The following is a 20209-nucleotide window of genomic DNA, read 5'->3' on the forward strand; positions in this document are numbered from 1 at the left end:
TGACTTATGGTCTCTCCTTTAGAAGTATTCTATCTTCAAGTATGCTTGACCTGCAACGTCCTATTGTACTAAATATAATTGTTCAATCATGTTCTTTACCAGCAGTCCTATATTAATGGCGGCCTGTTGCAGCACTTGTACCAAAGCAAGCAAAATTAAATGTTTCTGATTCTGCTTTAGATTACTTTTTCTGAGGCAGATCTTTTGACTGCAGCACCCTTCAAAAGGGTCATCATGACCACAGGTTGGAGGAGGGTTTGTGTCTGTACTCACACAGGCGCAGCACATCAGGACGATGGCGAGCGAGCCCATGATGCCCGCTGTGCCCACGATCCAGGTGAGACGCAGGAACAAGATCACCCCCAAGATGTTCTGCATGCATGGCAGGTACACCCCAATGAATGTACCCATCTGGGGACCCTGGGGATGAAAGAAGAGAGATTACAATTAACTCCAGAAAGACAATTAATGACATTAAATCAAACAGACGCCACTGATCAAATGACATGTGGGTTGAGGAACACGTTTAAATTTAGTCAATGATAAACTAAGCCTGTGTTATACACGTTGTTGACATTTTTGGTTATGTGAGTTTAGGCATATTTTACTAGAAAATGTCTTACTATATGGAAATTAGAAACATTTTTTTTTAAATAGTTCCTTAACTCTCTCAGTGCCAAGAGTTTTTTCATAAAGTACTCCCCCAGTGCCAGCAATTTGCCAAAAAAAACGTGACTTTCCCTATTCTGGCCAAAAATGACCGCGGGAAAAAAATGAGAACCGGAAACGGAATCTGCGTCATGAAACCGGAACCCAATGAGTCTGAAGGAGTCAGGAAGCGAAAGTGATCATGAAAAATAAACAGAATAGCGCGACCACAGTCAAAAGTAAAAACTCGGGATTTCTCGTGCTGGCACGGAGGGTACTCGGGAAAAACTCGGGATATCTCGGGGCGTGGCACTGAGAGAGTTAACAGCCACTGAGAAGTGAAAATAGGTACATTACAATTCCAAATCTGCAGGTTTTTCTTCTTTAAATAGTAGTGTTAGTCAGCTGCTGAATCATACCCTGTAACTATGTGGGCCTTCATAATTATGTTTCATGCACCCACTCGCACAAACACGCATGCACACACACATAAGCTGAATGTAAAAGTGAACGTTCTCCCTGAAGTTTCTTTCATTAATGCAGCCTACAGTTACACACGGTCATAGAACAGCCCTTCACTGCAGTCACTTTTTACATTTCTTTTTCTCTTGTTTATGAAACAAATGCTGCAGCTCTCTTGGAGCTGAAAGCATTGTAAACTCATTGCATTGTTTTTTTTTCTGTGTGTAATGGATTGCAGTTAATCTTTAACTCCTGACATGATATTGACTAATACAAGAATAACAACTACAACTCACAGTATACTTGACTTTTACCATTTTCCAAAGTAAACCGTGGTTCATTAAATGTTCTAGGAAGCTATTGAACATTAACCTGTAAAGAATTGAAACATGCTTGACAGATACAGTGATTAAGTAAATTATTCAGGTAAATTCTGTAAGATTATAATGAATGGAGATAATGTAAACAAACATGAAATGTATCTAAAAAATAAAGCCATTAACAGGGAAATGGGCTATGTTTATGGCTGAAGCTGTGAATACACAATGAGATGTATTGATGCCAAAATGGTCCTTTAAGAAGCACCTCCATAAACAAGTCAATGAAAAATTAATTGATTCCAAAGTTCATTTGTATTGATTTTGTTGTGTTATAACAAATTTTATGAGAATCTCAATGTGCACACCCTGTCCCAGAGCATTGCACTCAGAGGTATTTGGTACTGGTAGTGTCAAGAGGACTGCTGGGGTAGGAGAGAACACAATGTTGGTATACAGTTTCATTCTTTGGGTACTCTTCTTTGGCATGTTCTATTTATAACACAGTCAAATTGGAACTCAGCTTTTAAGTTCTCCATTGTATAACACCAACTGCTATGCTACACAAGAGGTTTTTGTTTGCACCTATTTCTGCTAATCACTAACAACTGTATTATGAAAGCAATAATAACCACTGCCATGTCAGTGCTTATTACTGCTTACTGAAACACACAAATAAAATGAAATGAAAATATATCACATTACAGATGTAAAAGAGTAGTTGAAATTATTTTAATTCGAGTTCAGATTTAGAGTTTAGAGTCTAGATGAAACATTTTGAAAGTATCTAACTTCGGTATCGTGACATAATTATTTCCAAATGAAACAGGACAAGCAGGCGGGACATAACATTGGGAGGAATTTTATTTGAATGTTGAAAAGTGTGTGTGTCATAACAAATATTGAGAATCACAGTTAAAAAGATTGATTGACGGGTGGATGTCATGATATTATGGGTGTTTCAAGCATACGTCATACAGTGGGATGGGATGCATACCATGTACTAAAGTTCATTAAGGTCCGGGAAAACGCCCCATGCTGTCTGGTTAGAATGGTAATCTCTAAGGTCAGGTTTACGTTAACTTTGGGGAGCAGAGTTGGATGAGCTATTCTGGGGGTCCTTACATGTACTGTAGGTTAGATTTCAGGTGAAAGGGCACTCCTTCCTGTTTCTGCCTGATTTAGCTCCATCACCGCTGAATAATGTCTCTTCTTCCTGCTTCTGAATGATCTCGGACCTCTGCTTTCTCCTCCATTCCCCGCCCCAGGGTTATACTAGTTTATATCCATAACTTAAGGAATGAATGTCACTCAATGACATCATAGTTGTTATCATATGACGGCTTCAATGAAGTAACCTAAGATAGGGATAGATGCGGGATCCTCCGATCCTTTGTACATAATATTTGGTTTTACAGGAAGAAAATGTGATTGGATTTTGATATAAGATGTTTTTTTAAATAGGGGGGGTGGGGGCATATATTGTCAGGTGATTTGATCCAAAAGGTTTAAAAACGCATTTTACATTTAATCTCGACTTTAAGATATCTCTAAAACTGCAGGTTTGATTAACGTGAAATCTGCTGTGTACTGTATGTTCATGATCCCCATGAGGAGAAACATGTAGGTTTTGGTGACCCATGACCTTTCCTCTAGCACCACCATCAGGGCAAACATTCAAATGGGCAAACAGAGAGATTCGTAGGGCCTTGGCGGAGGTCTGCAGCACTCTACTGCATTCTAGTTATAATACATTTGCCTGTCTCAAACCTCACACACAATCTCAAACGAAAACAATCAATCATGCGTACTTACCATTTTACGACTCATGATCAGTGTTTCCTCTTCTTTCTTACATGGTTCCTTAAATATGAGAACTTCCCTATGTTCTGTGGAGCTCCCGCTGTCTCTCATCTCCTCTCTCGTGTCTCTCTTTCCCACTGCCTCCTCTCGCCCTCACTTAAGTAATAACACAGCTCTTACAGTCTCAATATATCACTTGTTTATCGTGTGAAAAGAGTTGCTCCATATCTTCACTGGCCACACACTGTGAATGTCTAATTACTTCCTGGTCTCCAGCCAGTCAGCAAGGAGGACAGTGTGCAGTTGTAGTAACTTAATGTAGTGTTGTTGGCTCCTTAGCTCTGCATGGTAATCAACTACAGTACAGTAGCTACTCTGTAGAAGGGAATCCAAGCCTACAAATAATAGAGGCTATGCGCGTGACATCATCGTACCTGGAAGTTATGCGGGAACGCCTACTGAGTGGCAAAAAACTACTTTCTGGCCTTGACAGCCCATACATCCAAACAGAAAAGTCCTATCTGATTGTATTTAACGACATTAAACTCACCAACATGGCAGCTGTACGGAAAGCTTGAATTATCCTCTTTCTATCTGCAAAGTTTTTGTTTCATAAAAATCCACAGTAGACATATTATGAGCTACTTTCTGTCAATAAATTCTGTCCAGGTGATTATTTTTGTAAGTGTCAGAGTTTGGAAGAGCTCTTTTTCAATAACGCAACGTCCTGCTGCCTCCTGCATTATTACATTTTTACATTTGCTCAAGCCTGTGTTCCCACACAGAACTGTAAACACACTATATGTATCACTGATGCGTGTGTGCTGCGCCCCTTGAACCCAAACACGCCCCCGCGGCCGTCTCAATGACAGCGATGCGTCTAAACACGGTCCCCACAGCCGTCTTCTATGAGAACATAATGCAGTTATATATGTGACCCACTACAGTGGTTTGAGAAACAAGTAGCCCATGATCATTTTTTTTACAGATCATGAAAGTGCAGAATGTAAGCTTTCAAATTATATGTCATTCGTTGAAATGGGAACACATTTGAAAGTGTAACTCGACCTGTGAATCGCAACACATCGCAACATGAATCATGAAAGCGAAGCTATACACTCGCCAAAACAATCACATCACCAGGCGTTCCACACGGAGGAACATATATTTGTTCAAATCTTTAGCAAGTTGTGTGTTCTTTCTACTGCTAGAAGCCATTGCAAGAATACTGTTGTATACAAACACAAAAGCACATGGATACTGATGGGCGGAAATTAGGAGGGTGAACAATGGGGCCAATGACCGACCAAAACCACACATGCAAATGTTGTCCCTGCATGTTAATGTTACTCTAGTCTCCACCCACACAAGACCGGCAGAAAACTCACACAAACACAGCTGTTTTTGTAATGTAATTTCAACCACTTAATGTCTCTAAAATCTGTTGGAATAAAAACCTTCTTCAACATTCGAACTGCGTTAATATGGATAAAAAAGAAAAACACTTTTCATGTATTAAGCTCATTTGTGGCTTTTCATTACCCGGGAATTGTGTCTCAATCTGTTGGAAGGGGACACAAATACCACCTAAATCCAATTTTGGAGATATTGTAGTTGTTTTTTCCATCATTGATTAGAAAGACGAAGTCAGACGAACAATGGTCAAAAAACACTTGAGCTGTATTTGAGTGATGATAATGTAAGGACACATTCAAGTATCTGACAATGTATAAAGTCACCATACCAACTTTGATGAGGCAGTATTGTTGTTCTAAAACATGTTTTGTTTTTTCATTTCTGAAAAGTTAATATTTTGGACATAGCTGGTTTCTGTCCGACAGCAGCACTTAGTGCAGGATGTCATGGTTTTATCCCCGACAATGACTTGTTGTGTGAACTTGGCCAGTGAGTGTAAGCAAACTCCATAGGGCAAATGTTCTCCAAATTAATAGAGCCTCTGTGAGCTAGCCTGACACTCAGCCTGAATTTTCATTTCGTTTCACTCCATTATTCAGTCTGAAAGCCCTCTCAATGCAGCGGAGTTCTGAGATGGGGGCGTGGCCAAAGTGGGACTCCACTATGAACCAACGCGATTGGTTCATACTGGATTGTCCCGATCCCGATTCGTCGTACAGATTTTCAACCGAGAAACACCCGCCTTCGAAAGCGTCACCAGACCCTGAATGCTAGGCAAAGGATTCAGGGGGTGGAGCCAGGCTATCTGTGAGCTGCACAGTCATCAGAATAATTCATTATTTCCTCTTCTCAGTGGAGTTCATCTTTAATACTGTGGGCGTGTGCGTGTGCCACTGTGGGAGCAGAGGTGGAACTGGTATATTCATGTGGTCGTAATATATCCGTCCAGAGGATTATTTAAAGATGGTGTCTGAATGCAAACACTATGTCCTTCATTAACCACTTAAAGTCCAACTTGCATGTTGCATTTTGGGACATTTTAAACCCATTCTGAGAGTAACTTTCAGCGTCATGTGAAAAAAATGAAAAAATAAGGAAATGCCAACAATGTCTACCGTATATTTATGTAGCTTTTAACCTGAAAGTTCAGCTTTAAGCTCTGTATACATTGTTGAACGGCGAATAGCCGATATACAAGCTTGTAGATCTGTTATTTTAGCAATTTTTTATTAAAAAAAATAATCACCTATAACGACGTGCCCAAAATAGGTGCCAGTTCAAAGTGGTTGAAACCCACACATTCATAATCTCCACTAGTAAAAAGATGACAGCAAATACCGTGACAGTGTTGTCTGCTTCCTCATGATCTCTGACGCCTTGGGATAGGTTGGTGTAGTTGGCCAACTTATTGAGAAGAGAGGCTACCATGGGATTACTGTCAATCTCCTCCTACAAGGAGAATGAACGGAGGGAGGGATTTAATAAATACATCACAATAATACACATACACACACAAATGTACGTGTACAAAGAAGCTTTAAGCTTAATGTATACACCATCACACAATGGTGTCGATTGCCTACAAGAAACAATTGAATGAACATCAGTTCTTGTCGGCAAGCGATACCGCCATACTACGGAGTATGAATTAGGCATTACCTCAAACAAGGCCATGTTTTTGCCATCGTAGTAGTGTCCTCTGTCATCGCTGATGAAAGGACTGGACTCTCTGTGGCTTTCATCTGCTAAAGAACAGTTGGACAGACAGACAGACAGACAGACAGACAGACAGACAGACAGACAGACAGACAGACAGAGAGACAGACAGACAGACAGACAGACAGACAGACAGACAGACAGACAGACAGACAGACAGACAGACAGACAGACAGACAGACAGATGTTAGGATAGTTACAGCGATAATAACAAGAGAACAAGAGACAGAACAACAGGAGTTGCAGTAGATAACAGACAAACATATGGACAATCCAAAAGACCTGATGATGGTGGAAAAGGAAAAGTCTTCTATACACAGTAATTCCATCAGATAAACAGTTGGGTCAGCTAGAAACAGTGACAGTATTTGATGACAGTGGTAGAAACATGGTTGGTGAAAAGACTGGAATCCACACAGAGTTCATGTGGGACACTGGTTCTCAACATGGGGACCCACATGGGTCCTCCTCCAGAGGGTCCCCGGCTAAATGCTTGATAGTTAGACACCAAATGGACCCTTACAAAGCGTACACATTGAACGAAATGGACCCATAAGGGTTCATTTCCCATTCATAATTAAATTAATTTAAGATTTTACAGTGTATATTGGGGTCCCAGAGATAAAAATAGAATGGGGGTCCGTTGTTTAATTGACCCATTCAGACCTGAGGCCGATTTTAAAAACACCTTCTAAATCCTAACCTAAGTTTTCAGAAAAACTTCTATTTTATATTCCAAAGATTTGAAAGAATTCCTGTTGCTATATACATACTGTAGCAACATCTAAAATGACACAGATGCTTTCCCGGTTTTAAAAGGTATAACAATGTATAGGCTTTCCCGGTCTTCAACCGATTATGAATCAGGGACCACCACCCTGACTAAGAATCAACCTGTGGACCACTGTTGTGTTGGGTGGGGATATGTGGGCTAAGATCAGTTAAAGGTGGGTTGGGGTGGCCCTTGAACATTGCTTGAAATAGGGTGGTCTAGATCTAAAAAAAGGTAGAGAACCAACCACTGATCTATTCCTCTTACTTTATCCAACCTTTGAAATTAAACTCATGTTAACTGACACTATACTGATTTGTAACGTTTATGAGTGGGCAAACACATGCCATTAAATTAGCCTGGTAAAGCCCCTCCCTCCGGAATTCTCATTTCCATTTGATTTCAGGAAGGAAATAAAATACAAATGAGATTTCCGGAGGGAGGGTTTACCAGGCTACCATTAAATGGGCACATTTCCTAATAATGATGACACTTTCCCTTCCCTTTTCTGTGGAATTTCTTGACCTCAGACTTCACAGTAACTGACTTCATTGACGTGTCATCTTAGGTCAACAGGTCATATAGTGCACTGCTTCTCAAGTAGTGGTCCATGGACCACTAATGGTCCACGGCATGATTACAGGTGGTCCATGTCTGTCTTTTCTTGGCTATAGTGGTGGTCAGGTGGTCTGGCTCCAACCTTGTACTGTACATAATACTGTTATACAATATTAATATTCTTCAGGTATACCAGTGTTAAGAAAAACATATAAGTATGGGTAGAAAACCCAGAAAAGTACTGAATAAGTAATAGCAGGTTAACACAAATTAAAATAGGATAACAATATAAAGGACTGTACAGGGGACTTAACATCAGATCTGGCCCTCTGCACCTGGGCTGGTCAGGTATACATCATTTATAAGCCATAAGTAGATACAAATAGAAGCATAGGTAACATTTGCATTCTATCACCAATAAAGACGGCATATAAATAGACTTAAAGACTGACCTGGCCGTCTGCACTTGGACTGACCGGGGTAGCATAGGCCCTACCTATGCTAATGCATATCAAACTGGGAGGACGTGAAATTAAATAGATTGCAAATCACTGATCCAGGACAAATGGATCTAATGAGGCCTGGATCATAATATTCTGTAACTGTTATCAAAATTCTCCTTTATTACATTTTATTTTTCCATTTATCCATGCCTCTGTAGATGCTGATGATTTACAAAACTGATCCATCTGGGACTATAGCTGACATCTCTTCTCTTTCTTTCAATGCTGGTGTCCCTAAATACCTACAATGTTCTGACATAATGATGTAAAAGATCCCCACAGCAATTGGGTGAAGAGGATTGCATGTGTGCCTCATTTGAACTTATTTTACCCCTAGTAGTCAAGCACCACTTGAAATGTGCAGTGTCACGCTACGCCTGTTCTTTTTTTATTCCTACTAGGAACCTGAGACCTTACAGTGGTAGAGAGATACATGAAGACCAATAGATGTATTGTAGGTAGCTGTGCACGTGACACTTTTGCTGTATATACTGTATATATATCAGTTTAAACACAGCATCAAAATGAGGAAGAAAGGTGACTTAAGTGACTTTGAAAGTGGTATGGTTGTTGCCAAATGGGCCGGTCTGAGTATTTCAGAAACTGCTGATCTACAAGGGTTTTCACACACCACCATCTGTAGGGTTTACAGAGAACGGTACTGTAAAGTCAAACAACCACTTGTTACAACGAGGTATGCAGAAGAGCATCCCTGAATTAAAGCACAACACGTCAAACCCTGAGGCAGATGAACTACAGCAGCAGAAGACCACACCAGGTGCCACTCCTGTCACTTAAGAAAAGGAAACCGAGGCTACAATTCACACAAGCTCACTCAATTTAGAGAATCGAAGATTGGAAAAACGTTGCCTGGTCTGATGAGTCTCGATTTCTGCTCTGACATTTGGATGGTAGGGTAAAAATCTAGCGTCTACATCAATCCATCCTGACATGTATCAGCGGTTCAGGCCACGTTCAAAGTCACTTAACTCGCCTTTCTACCCCATTCCGGGCTCGGTTTGAACTGTAGCAGATCGTCTTGACCATGTCTACAGGCCTAAATGCATTGAACATTAGCTTGCTCTGACTCGTCAATACAGCTACTGCCGTAATCAGCCCTGGGGCTGATATGAAGAATCAAGAATCACCCTCTCTGTCCTTTTCATCGCTCACACTCACCCAGGGAAAATAAAGGTTGGATATGTGATTAACCACATGGACCCCAGCGTCTCTATTCTGGGGCAAACATTTGGCAAAAAGAGTACACACCCCTGTGTGAGTCTGGACAACTAAGCATTTAGTAAATTGACACATATACAGTACGATGTCACCTTGGGGACCACAGGAGAAACCTCTATCTCTCCACTGACTCGCAAACCCTCTCAGATTACGATGTCCATTCCATTTTAGAATCCTGTGTCAGCCATACATTATCTTGGCCTGGTTGTGCTCATTTGAATATGGTGTCAAATATCTGACAGTTGAGATGTGATTTCTTTCTTTCACCAAATGGCATCACTGGTAGGATGAAATCAAATGTGTGTTTTTCAAGCATGCATCCTACTATTTTGTGTGTTGAGTGTAACAAAGCATTTAGGGCTGCCTTTCACACATGCACTGACTGACACTGACTGACAGATGCTATATGGTGTGTGTGCGTGTGCGTGTGTGTGTTGACTCGAAGTTAGCAAATGGAGCTCTGTGCTTGAAGTTTGCTACAATGGGGGAGTTCTGCGTTTGACATTTCTAAACAAATCCCTTTACAGAAAAGGATTGGCGGCAGACCAGTAAGTCATGTAAAACAGCAGGGGAGCAAAACGATGAAACACGGTTGCTTACAAAAGGCAGTTCAAAGTGGTGAGCAGATGTCACACAAATTGTTTACATCATTCATTCAACACTGATGCAACAACCAACCAGATAGCAGACACAAGGTGCCTTCGAAGAACAAAACTAAAACATTGTACAGTAAATGATCTCAATGTGAAACCAGTGTGTCATCTTGGTTAAAAGACCCGTCAGTTAGAGGTTCCTTGAAAAACCTTTACAAGGAATCGGATCCCTTTCTATTTATATTAACTCTTTTTTTGGGATACTTTTTACCCCCTTTTCTCCCAAATGTAGTTGTTTTTGCCAATTAATTCCTCCCCACAAACATTTGTGTGTTGTCACTGCTGTTGTATCCTACTGACTCACCTGCCAGTGAGGAGCCCCCACCGGGAGGAAGTGCAGTCTTCGTCCTACTCCTCCCGCCCAACACTCCCTGCTGACAGGTGACTCCCCAGCTCGTAGGAACACATGCAGTGTCCCTCCCCCGAACACGCCAATTGTGTTCGTATAGATGCTCGACAAAGCCGGATGCTCCACGGTGGATTCGAACCCACAACCTTGGGCAGGCACTTTACCACTGCGCCACCCGAGCACTTCTTACGTTAACACATTAACTGCAATTGACAGAAGCCCGGGTTAATAACCCCATTTTCCTATCTGTTTAGAAATCTATTTTACTCCCCTCAGGCCATGGGTGGGCAGATATTAGAATTTGTTTTGTTGTATTGTTGTTGCTTTTATATAGTATTATTATAATTATATCCGTTAATGTATATCTTGTATTTTAAAATAATTAAAAAAAGAGAAGTGGCAATGAGGAAATCATTATGCTGTATAGCTACAGTAACATGCTATTAATAACTGATTAAACCCCGCACTGCTCTATAAGCTGCCTAATAACACATAGGCTGAAGGTTTTAGACTCTCTCTCTCTCTCACACACACACAAATTAATAATAACCTATCTTGCATACACATTTGCACAATGACCTATGGTTGTGTGCACACACACACACACACACACACACACACACACACACACACACACACACACACACACACACACACACACACACACACACACACACACACACACACACACACACACACACACACACACACACACACACACACACACACACACACAGCAAAAATGGGAGATACAACAATGTATTTCTGGAATGCAAAGCAGCAGTGAACTTGAAAATATTTTTGTGTGGGTCAACACACACGCACATATGCAGAGAGAGAGTGGAGAGAGAGAGAGAAAGAAAGAAAGAAAGAGAGAGAGAGAGAGAGACAGAAAGAAAGAGAGAGAGAGACAGACAGACAGACAGAAAGAAAGAGAGACAGAAAGAGAGAGAGTGAGTTGAACTCACCAGAGCATGGTTGGGTGGTCTCCATGTTGTCAGGTGGAAGGAGGGTCAGGTTTGTGGGACCCTCATTCAACATGAAGACAGTTGATACTGACAGTGAGTAACACCAAAAACTCTCACACAGACACACACATACACACACACACACACACGCGTCTTCCCCTGACTGACTCAACAGAGCGATGTGTCATCAACAATAAATCTCTGCTGATCCATTTACCTGTCTGTCTGACTGCCTGTCTGTACTGTATGCATGACTCTCTATTTGCTCTCAGCCAGTTTGACTATGTCTCTCCTCGTTTCTACCTTGCAGTGACACTCATATCTTTTCTCTTTCTCTCTCTCTCTCTCTCTCTCTCTCTCTCTCCTGCAATACAATCCACAGTAGCTCCAGTCTCTAGGCTCAGCCCCATACAACAATGTCACAGCACTGCTGAGCTGTCTGTATGCCTCTAGAGTCGAAAACACACACGCACACACACACACACACACACACACGCAAGCACGCACACACACACACACACACACACACACACACGCATCCATCTGCTTAAATACTGCTTAAAATACATAAAACTCATACATAGCAAAATAACTGACTCAACATCACTTGAGTGGGTCTTACGCAAATTAATGTTTAGTTCCCACTTTCTGCTATTGAGTGAACACTCTGTTCCAAACTCACTTAGGATCATGCAAACAACAGGGTCGTGAGGACTTCTATAGCATTGTTATAGCTCGTATCCTGGCCTAGCGGTCTGGGCACCTATAGGCTACAATGTAGCCTGACAGCGTGTCACGGGTTCGAGTCCCGTTCCAGACGGCCTTTGCTGCGTGTCATTCCCCATCTCTCTCCCCCCTGTTTCCTGTCTAACACACTTCACTATCAATAAAGGCATAAAAAGCCCCAAAAAACGATTCAAAAAGAAAAGAAAAAGATTTACACCGATCCAGGGAAATTATTGTGCGCCCCACAGTTGATGAGTTATAGGCCAAACGTGAAGCAACCTGTTAAAGCGCCACCATGGGTTTAAAGTTTCATTCGGTGCCGGAGGTAAGCTGCTCAAAGACACACACACACACACACACACACACACACACACACACAGACAAACAGGGGCAAAAACATAATCTCTGTCTGCCGGAAGTTCCAGCCTGGCTGAGATAATTACCACAGTACAGTGCTTGGTGTGAAAGGCCTTTAAATCTGGGAGACTAAAGGTATTGCTTATGTCAAATTCCAATGCAATACCAATATTAACCACCAGAAGTCAGCATTTGACAATAGACAAAACCCTTCTGGGATTTAAGTCACAGGGCAGTAAAGGATTAGGTGTCTGCACAGGTAACAGGAAGTTCAATTTAAGAGTTTTTGAGACATTTTCAATGCCACCTAGCACCTACCTAATAAAATTTAAGACCCAACCTTCAGACATTACCGGGTTACGGTGGTGTTTTCACCACTTTGGCTTTTCTCAAACCATTTATCATTAAACTTCGGTTTGCTAGCTTGGCTATTACAGAGAATGCAGATTGTTACCTTGTCCCATAGGAGCTACGCCCTAAAAAAACTTGTGGATCTCAGGCAAAGAGCTACATAATATCTGGAGAGGGCACAGGATATCCCCGCCCACTCATTTCAATAAAAGTTGCTCACCCAGCACATACGCCCATAGGGACACCCTCCGTCTGGGTATTAATCTAGTCACCAAGGAGGTCATAACACGTGCTCTTTAGTGTCCTTAATGCGTCTACGTCACAAACTACCTCCACAAGTGAACCTGTGCGTCAAGCCCATTGGTCGAGCCCATGAACTGGTGAGGTCAATCTTGCAGATCATTGTTGGCCACATGGAAACTTTTGCTTCAGAAAGCCCTCCCAGTCCTGGGGGCTTGATCTCAGCCAGGATGTGGATCTAGGACAGTGGCTCTAAAACCTTTTTATGTCAAGGACCCGCAAATAAAATTTGTATTTGGCCGCAGATTCACATCTGAAAATATTGTGTGCCAGCCAGGGACCCGGTACAACATTTGCGTTGTTAAAATGTTTCAAAAATATTTTTTATTTTTTATTTGTATTAACATCTTTTGAAAATAGCCGATGTACTACATAGGTTTAAAGTGGTTTAACTGATTTTGATGCTGTATTAACTAATTTTGCAGGGGAACCCCCTCAAGGACCCCACTATGAGAACCACTGGTCTATGAATCCAAATTTGGGCAAGGTTTCAGCCTGATCAGAACCCTGTTTACTTCAATTATAAAAACTTGCCAAAACTCAGCATAGTCAGATAGGGAATGCTTTAAGACTATTTTTAATTTTCAAGGACCCGTGGACACTTAAGTGGAGAGTAAATATACCTTTAAGCCAGTATTTAAATAAAAATAAGTGATGAAATAATTAATAATTCTAAAAATGGTGCTCTTAGACTGTTATCATATTAAGTTATCATGTTTTTCATATTCATTGCTAAATTCATGTAAAGTAAAGTAAAGTAAATGGCATGAACCCTAGTCAACAAAGCCCAAGAGGGTAAATAGCCACATAAATAGAGTGCTAGCATCTATCCAAAACAACATGATAAATAACATAATAACATGTGACAGACAAGTGAACAAAGAGCCAACATACTGTATATCTGCATAGTATAGCATCTAACAAAAGAAAGGTGACAAGAAGGTATACAAGGAGAGAGAAGTGCTAGGGGGTGTAATGGAGCTTGAAGAGGTTATCTATCAGACTGTGGTGGAAAATGGGGAGCAAGTCTGCAGTTCTGACTTCTAGGATGAGTCTAGGATGTGTGTGGAGAAATGGCCAGGGTGTTATTTAAGGAAGGTTTTAACAGACATTCTGTGTTTGTTAGCTGATCTAAGTGAGCGGGAAGAGGTGTGGGTTTTGGATCATGTCCGGAAGGTATGGGGCGTGCCATGGTCTTGACTGCCTTGTAGGCCATCACTGATGTGAAAATGATGGGGCGAGATGTGATGTGCAGTGTAGGTCAATCCTCTCTCTCTCTATCTATCTGAAATCCCTCATTTGGGCATAACATTTACATCAATCTTTATACCGGTGGTCCATGACAAACGTTAACAGAGAAATGTGCTGAGACAATTTTATTGCTAAAATATTGGTACCCTATTTGAACCAGGATATTTAAGGTAAATTCAAGGTCAATAGCGTAGATGAAAGCATAATAATGAGTTCACGCTGCAAACTTGTAGCCTATTTTGGTGCTTGCCGTCCGAACAAATCCCTGATCTGACGCATAATCTGGCTTGGCTCCCTGAGGTTTTGCTTGCTGTGTGTGAATGGTTCAACGACGCGAGACGAACATGATTGTAGTGCTCGCAAATGGCTCGGGGAGTGTCTACAGTCATCTGTCAGATTTGATATTTGGAGCTGTCGGTGACTGGAAATCATGCCGTATGAACTCGGTTGCAACCAGCACTGAGAGTAGAAACGTGCGTGTAACAGCCAATGAGAGCACAGGACAGGTGGACACGGGGTGCTTGTTTGATTGTGTAAATAAGTTATAATTTTTTATGAACAGACAGACTGACTGACTGTCTGTATGTCTGTCTGGATAGATGGATACATGTATCCATATAGATAGCCCTTTATTGACCCCTGTGTGAAAATTCAGGTGTAAATATTGGTAGCAATGTTGATATTGCAGTGTCTATCAAACTGGTTGGAATCAGCAAGCATGGACCACGGAAGCAACACTGCCATGGTGCACCGTGTGCGTATTTGGAAACGTCTGTGCAGCGCTCGAGCTGCAGGGTTGGTCAGTATCATGCAGGTTCCAGGGTGCCCCCAGACTGATATTTTCTATTCTTTACTGAAAGAATACATGAGTACATGAGAGTGGCAGTTAGAGAGGTGAAACACATCGAAACCCGAGATGGTGTTTTGGAAAACGGTTGTTCTGGTACACTGCATCTTGCTAAATCAGCATGTGTTCTACCCAAATGACATTGGCAACTGCCCCACCTTATCTGCAGTGAGTTGGTCCAACTAACGTTATAATCGCACACAGCGGTTAAATAACTGATAAGACTGTTTCTGTTAAGTTACTGTACTGTTTTTTTGTCTTCTTCTCTGCGGTAGTGAACGAAAACTTTACAGTCACTTTGCACTGAGGAAAGTCCAACATGGACTGAAACGTACAGTACTTGCACTTTTGCACTCTGTACAGCCCAGTAACTGGGAAATAGATTCTATTTGACGACTTAAACCTTATAGACGTTGACCGGAGCCCCCAGGGTCCATACTAGGCCCCCTCCTTTTCCCCCTCTACCAAATATCTCATCGTCTGAAATACTTTTTTGTTCTCTGTGTGCGAGTCCTCCCTTGCTGTGTGTAAGTTGTAAAATAACCATTAACATGAAAGTACAGTTTACCTAGTGGACAGTGTTGCCAAGTCCGCCTAGTTACCATTACTTTTGACTTGTTTTTTTCCAGAGTTGCGGGGAAAAATGACAAGTCGTGAGTTGCAGATTTTTGGGCTTGTTTTAAAAACGCGGTGGCTTCTTTGGCAAATCTAACAAGCCAACATTTCTTTGATGTTGTTTGTACTATAATTCCCCATAGGTTTGTGAATCACATTGAGTGACAGAATCGGTCTGGTGTCTCTACTTATTAAGCCCTGGCTCAAGCAAGTGCTTAATGTTATAATAAATAACCAAAACATAAATTATTATAGACCTACATAGTTATTATAATGATATATGCATCTAATATTTTTTGGCTTATTTCTCTCGCAAGAATTGTCTTGTTTTTGGCTTGTTTTTTGAGGTGGGTTGGCTTATTCCTCTCAAGAGAGTTGGCAACACTGCTAGTGAACGAATGGACAGAAAGGACATAATTATGATCTATTTCAGCTGTGTGTCACATCCAAGTTGTAGCCCAAAGTACAGCTACAGTAGTAGTATGCCATCAATGGTGTTTTGTCATCATTCTAAAGAGGTGACATTACTAAAATGACACAGCAGCACTCCTACATTCTGGTCAGCTCTCATACATAGTCCACTCTTTTCTACCCTAATGCAATATCAGAGAGCAGACGAAGAACTGTCACAACAATTAAAACAACAAGGAAACATGTGGATAAAAGCTAATAGTTAAATCAAATGCGAATACTTCCACAGTTACTGTGTCAACAGACCACTGAACAATATAACTACATACTGATTTACTGCCTGTTAGAGAGAAGAGAAGAGAATGGTGACCATAGATTAGAATGGTACTGTAGATTATTTTTGAATCAGATGTAGAAACAGGTCAAACAGCGTGCAGTCAATAGAGCAGTGAACAATAGAACACCCAACATGAAATACTTCCTGTCCTGAGGTGTGTGTGGGCTTGTGGGGGGGGGGGGCAGGAAGTGTTTTTGTTTACATCATCGTCCACATCAGAGATTAAATTGGTGGAAACCAAAAGATCACTTATATTCTGTCACCTGCCGCCTCATACCCATCAGCCACACGGACATACAGATGCACGGGCGAAGACAACCAACCACAAATTATAGGCCTAACTCATTACAGGCAGGATGAATTTACTATCATTACTCCTCAAATATCAACATTGGATGTTTTGCACTCTTCCTAACCTTAGGAAACATTCACTTTCTTTTTTAACCAATATCAAACATGTATTTGTCATTACAGCACACAAAAACAAACAAACAATGAATTACAGCATCCTGGAAACCCCTCAAGTTTATCTCATTCATCCACTTTTCAAGAACACAGGAAGTTCTTCTCATACTTTCTCAAGTATTGTTTTTTTTCGTACTCAACAGCTGTGTTTTGCTCGTAACTCACTTTGATTTAACTTTCAAAAGGGCCAAATAATAGTTTTTCTTAAACAAATAAATAGATATTTTTAACCAGAGGCGTGCATTTTAACCAAACTATGACAATACTCTAAGCAGTAGCCTGACCCAGGTTGATAACACAACGTGTATCTCTCTCCAAATCTCACTATTGTGAAGAAAAGCAAAAGACGACAACACACTCGGTCCCTCCTCCCAACACAAAAATTCAAGTGGCCCTGCAAGTTCTAGCTGGTTGGAATGACACACATTGTTGGAGGATTGTTGAATAGCCGCTCATATCCCGGCATTTGGTTATAATGCAGGCACCCGCTTTGACATGTCTCAGACTGTCTGAAGCAATGCTTCCTCTACATGTTTGGATACTCATCATCCAACATGATCCGTGTGTGTGTGTGTGTGTGTGTGTGTGTGTGTGTGTGTGTGTGTGTGTGTGTGTGTGTGTGTGTGTGTGTGTGTGTGTGTGTGTGTGTGTGTACATGCAAATTTGAGAGTTTATGGTCTCATTTCAAATTCCAAGTCCCTGGGTGTGTGCACTGACATAGCCAAATGGAGCAAACATGCCAACAAACAATTATTTAGCAGGGACTCTATTCCTACCAGAGACAGGCGATGGCTCCTCCTCTTCCACCCTGAAGACACTACCCAGACTGGCATGGTGGTTGGCAGTGCCCGCTGCCCTACCAGTGCTGCCAGCCGCGCCGTCTTCCACGGGCACCACAGTGAAGTTGGTGGGCATCTTGAATGAAGTGTGTCTCTTTTTCACAAGAGAAGCTACGACAAGTCACTGTTGAGCTCCCTGGGTCGCACAGAAGACACAATGTGGCTGCCCTGTTGAACCCTCAGTTCCACAGGAAACAAAAGAAACAAAAGTATCCAGAGGGGTCCAGCCACGTGGGGGGGGGGGGGGCGGGCTCGGCCGCCTATGACCCGAGTGAGCGAGCACAGTGCTCAGACTCACTCTCGCAGTCACTTTGAAAACATGGGTAAATGACACACAGTCCCAAAGTGTCTGTCTGTGTGTCTCTGAAGTAAAAAAAAAGCGTGCTCCAAAGTTCTCTCTTATTGCTCTAAAAGCAGGTTGAACCGACTCCTCTCCTTCCACTCAAGAGGCAGCCCAAAGTCCAGGGTATAATGTCCTTGCCTCCCTCTCTCTCTCTCTCTCTGTCTCTTGTCTCATTGTCTCGCCTTACTTCTACCTCTGGCCCTACAACTCTTGCTCCATGTGACCCTTAACTACCATATAAGGACTAATGAGTTCCCTAAAAGGAGTGCTCTGGAACTCCTCCTACTCTCCTAAGACAGCCCTTCTCTTTTCCGCACCTTGTACAGTACATAATGCACAAAGGTAAGGGAGCAAACCTTGTTAAACAGCTGTGTACCTACACAAAGGAACTCAAAGCCCTACCGTGGTTGAAACGGAATCATTTAACTATGCTTAAAACGCTACAATTAGACAAAAGGAAGAGCTAAACAAAAAACACTTTCCTTCCAAAGTCTCTTGTGTTGTTACACCTCCTCCTGACGTCAGCCTGGCAGTTTCCGTCTGTTCTTGTTCAGGTAAACAAAAGGGTGTTTCCTTTCCCACACTGCATTATGGGTAGTGGTGAGGTGTTCATAGCATGGGAAGGCATCACAACACACACACACACACACACACACACACACACACACACACACACACACACACACACACACACACACACACACACACACACACACACACACACACACACACACACACACACACACAGGGAAAAGCTGTTTAAGGACACATTGGATGTTAAAAGTCAAATGAGAACCACGTTTACTGTAAAACTAAAACACACACCCACATCCCCCCTCAGTACAGTATATGACATCAAAGGAAATACACACAACACTAGGGAGATGACTGAGCCTTGATTTGACAATGGATGAAAACAATAGATATATGTATAACAAAGTAATGGAAACATTGACAATGACACTTTAATCCTGAACACTTTCTTCAACATGTAAAAGTATTGAATTTCTTGAAGCAAGATCAGAATTATATAAATGAGTCTAAACAGTAGTTTGCCTTAAAACAACAACAACAAAGTAAATGTAAACAGTTTGTTTTTATATGAATGGAGATGTTTCTTATTATAATATTATAATACTGACTATTCCTGGTAACATGAATGTATTTGGATATATGTATTTGTGAGGCTTTATTAAGCATCAACTGTAGAGATCTCTGTGTGTGTGTGTGTGTGTGTGTGTGTGTGTGTGTGTGTGTGTGTGTGTGTGTGTGTGTGTGTGTGTGTGTGTCATGCAGATTAACTGACTGTTAGTTTATTAGTCTTATCTTTTATACAGTGCTCCTGGGGGCAAATAGAAAGGGTACTGTGTTCCTATACTAGCCTTGGACCAGTGGTGCAAATTAGTACATTTACTCAAGTACTGTAGGCTACAGTACAATTTTGAGGTATTATTTTTACTTTACTGGAGCATTAGCAATTTTCAGTACTTTTACATCTACTCCACTACATCTCAGAAGCAAATATTATACTTTTACTCCACTACAATTATTTGAAAACTTAAGTTACTTTGTAGATTTTCATTATTATTACAAAACATACAGTAACCACTTCAACCCTATACATTTCAGCCATTTGAAAATAGCTCATGCGTTAGCCATGGTCTCATGTTTTAGGGCTAAAACTTGGCATTGTGGGCTTATAGATCTGCTATTTTCAAAAGATTTGCTTACATTTGTATACATTTGATTTTTTTTTTAATGGGACATTCTGCATAATGAGTAGGCTACTTTCTTCTTTTGGTACTTTAAGTACATTTTGATACCAATACTTTTGTACTTTTACTCAAGTACATTTTTAATTCCGGTCTTTTAGCCTACTTGTAACAGAGTATTTCTACATTGATACTTATGTAAAGAATGTGAGTATTTTCCCACCACTGATAATCACCAATTCAGTAGCTCA

The 20209-nt window shown here is 41.3% G+C and overlaps 1 protein-coding gene across 4 annotated transcripts in view; it reads right to left on the reverse strand.

The window, feature by feature from the left end:
* LOC308093944 (solute carrier family 12 member 7-like) overlaps positions 1 to 18760 on the reverse strand; it is a 40121-nt gene extending 21361 nt beyond the window's left edge. The window contains exons 1-4 of one of the 4 annotated variants that reach the window (XM_080440354.1): positions 17841 to 18757; positions 6306 to 6391; positions 5985 to 6095; positions 274 to 420 (exon numbers count right to left, since the gene is read on the reverse strand). In XM_080440354.1, the coding sequence (XP_080296480.1) occupies positions 274 to 420; positions 5985 to 6095; positions 6306 to 6391; positions 17841 to 17979 (483 nt within the window). In that variant the 5' untranslated portion in view covers positions 17980 to 18757. Of the gene's footprint in view, positions 1 to 273; positions 421 to 5984; positions 6096 to 6305; positions 6392 to 17840 lie in introns of all 4 variants that reach the window. The other 3 variants (XM_080440353.1, XM_080440352.1, XM_080440355.1) reach the window with 3 other exon arrangements.
* Between the last annotated feature and the right edge of the window lie 1449 nt (positions 18761 to 20209).

The sequence above is a fragment of the Gymnoscopelus braueri genome (genome assembly GCF_963280865.1).
Source record: "Gymnoscopelus braueri genome assembly, chromosome: 10".
Classification (NCBI taxonomy): Eukaryota; Metazoa; Chordata; class Actinopteri; order Myctophiformes; family Myctophidae; genus Gymnoscopelus; species Gymnoscopelus braueri.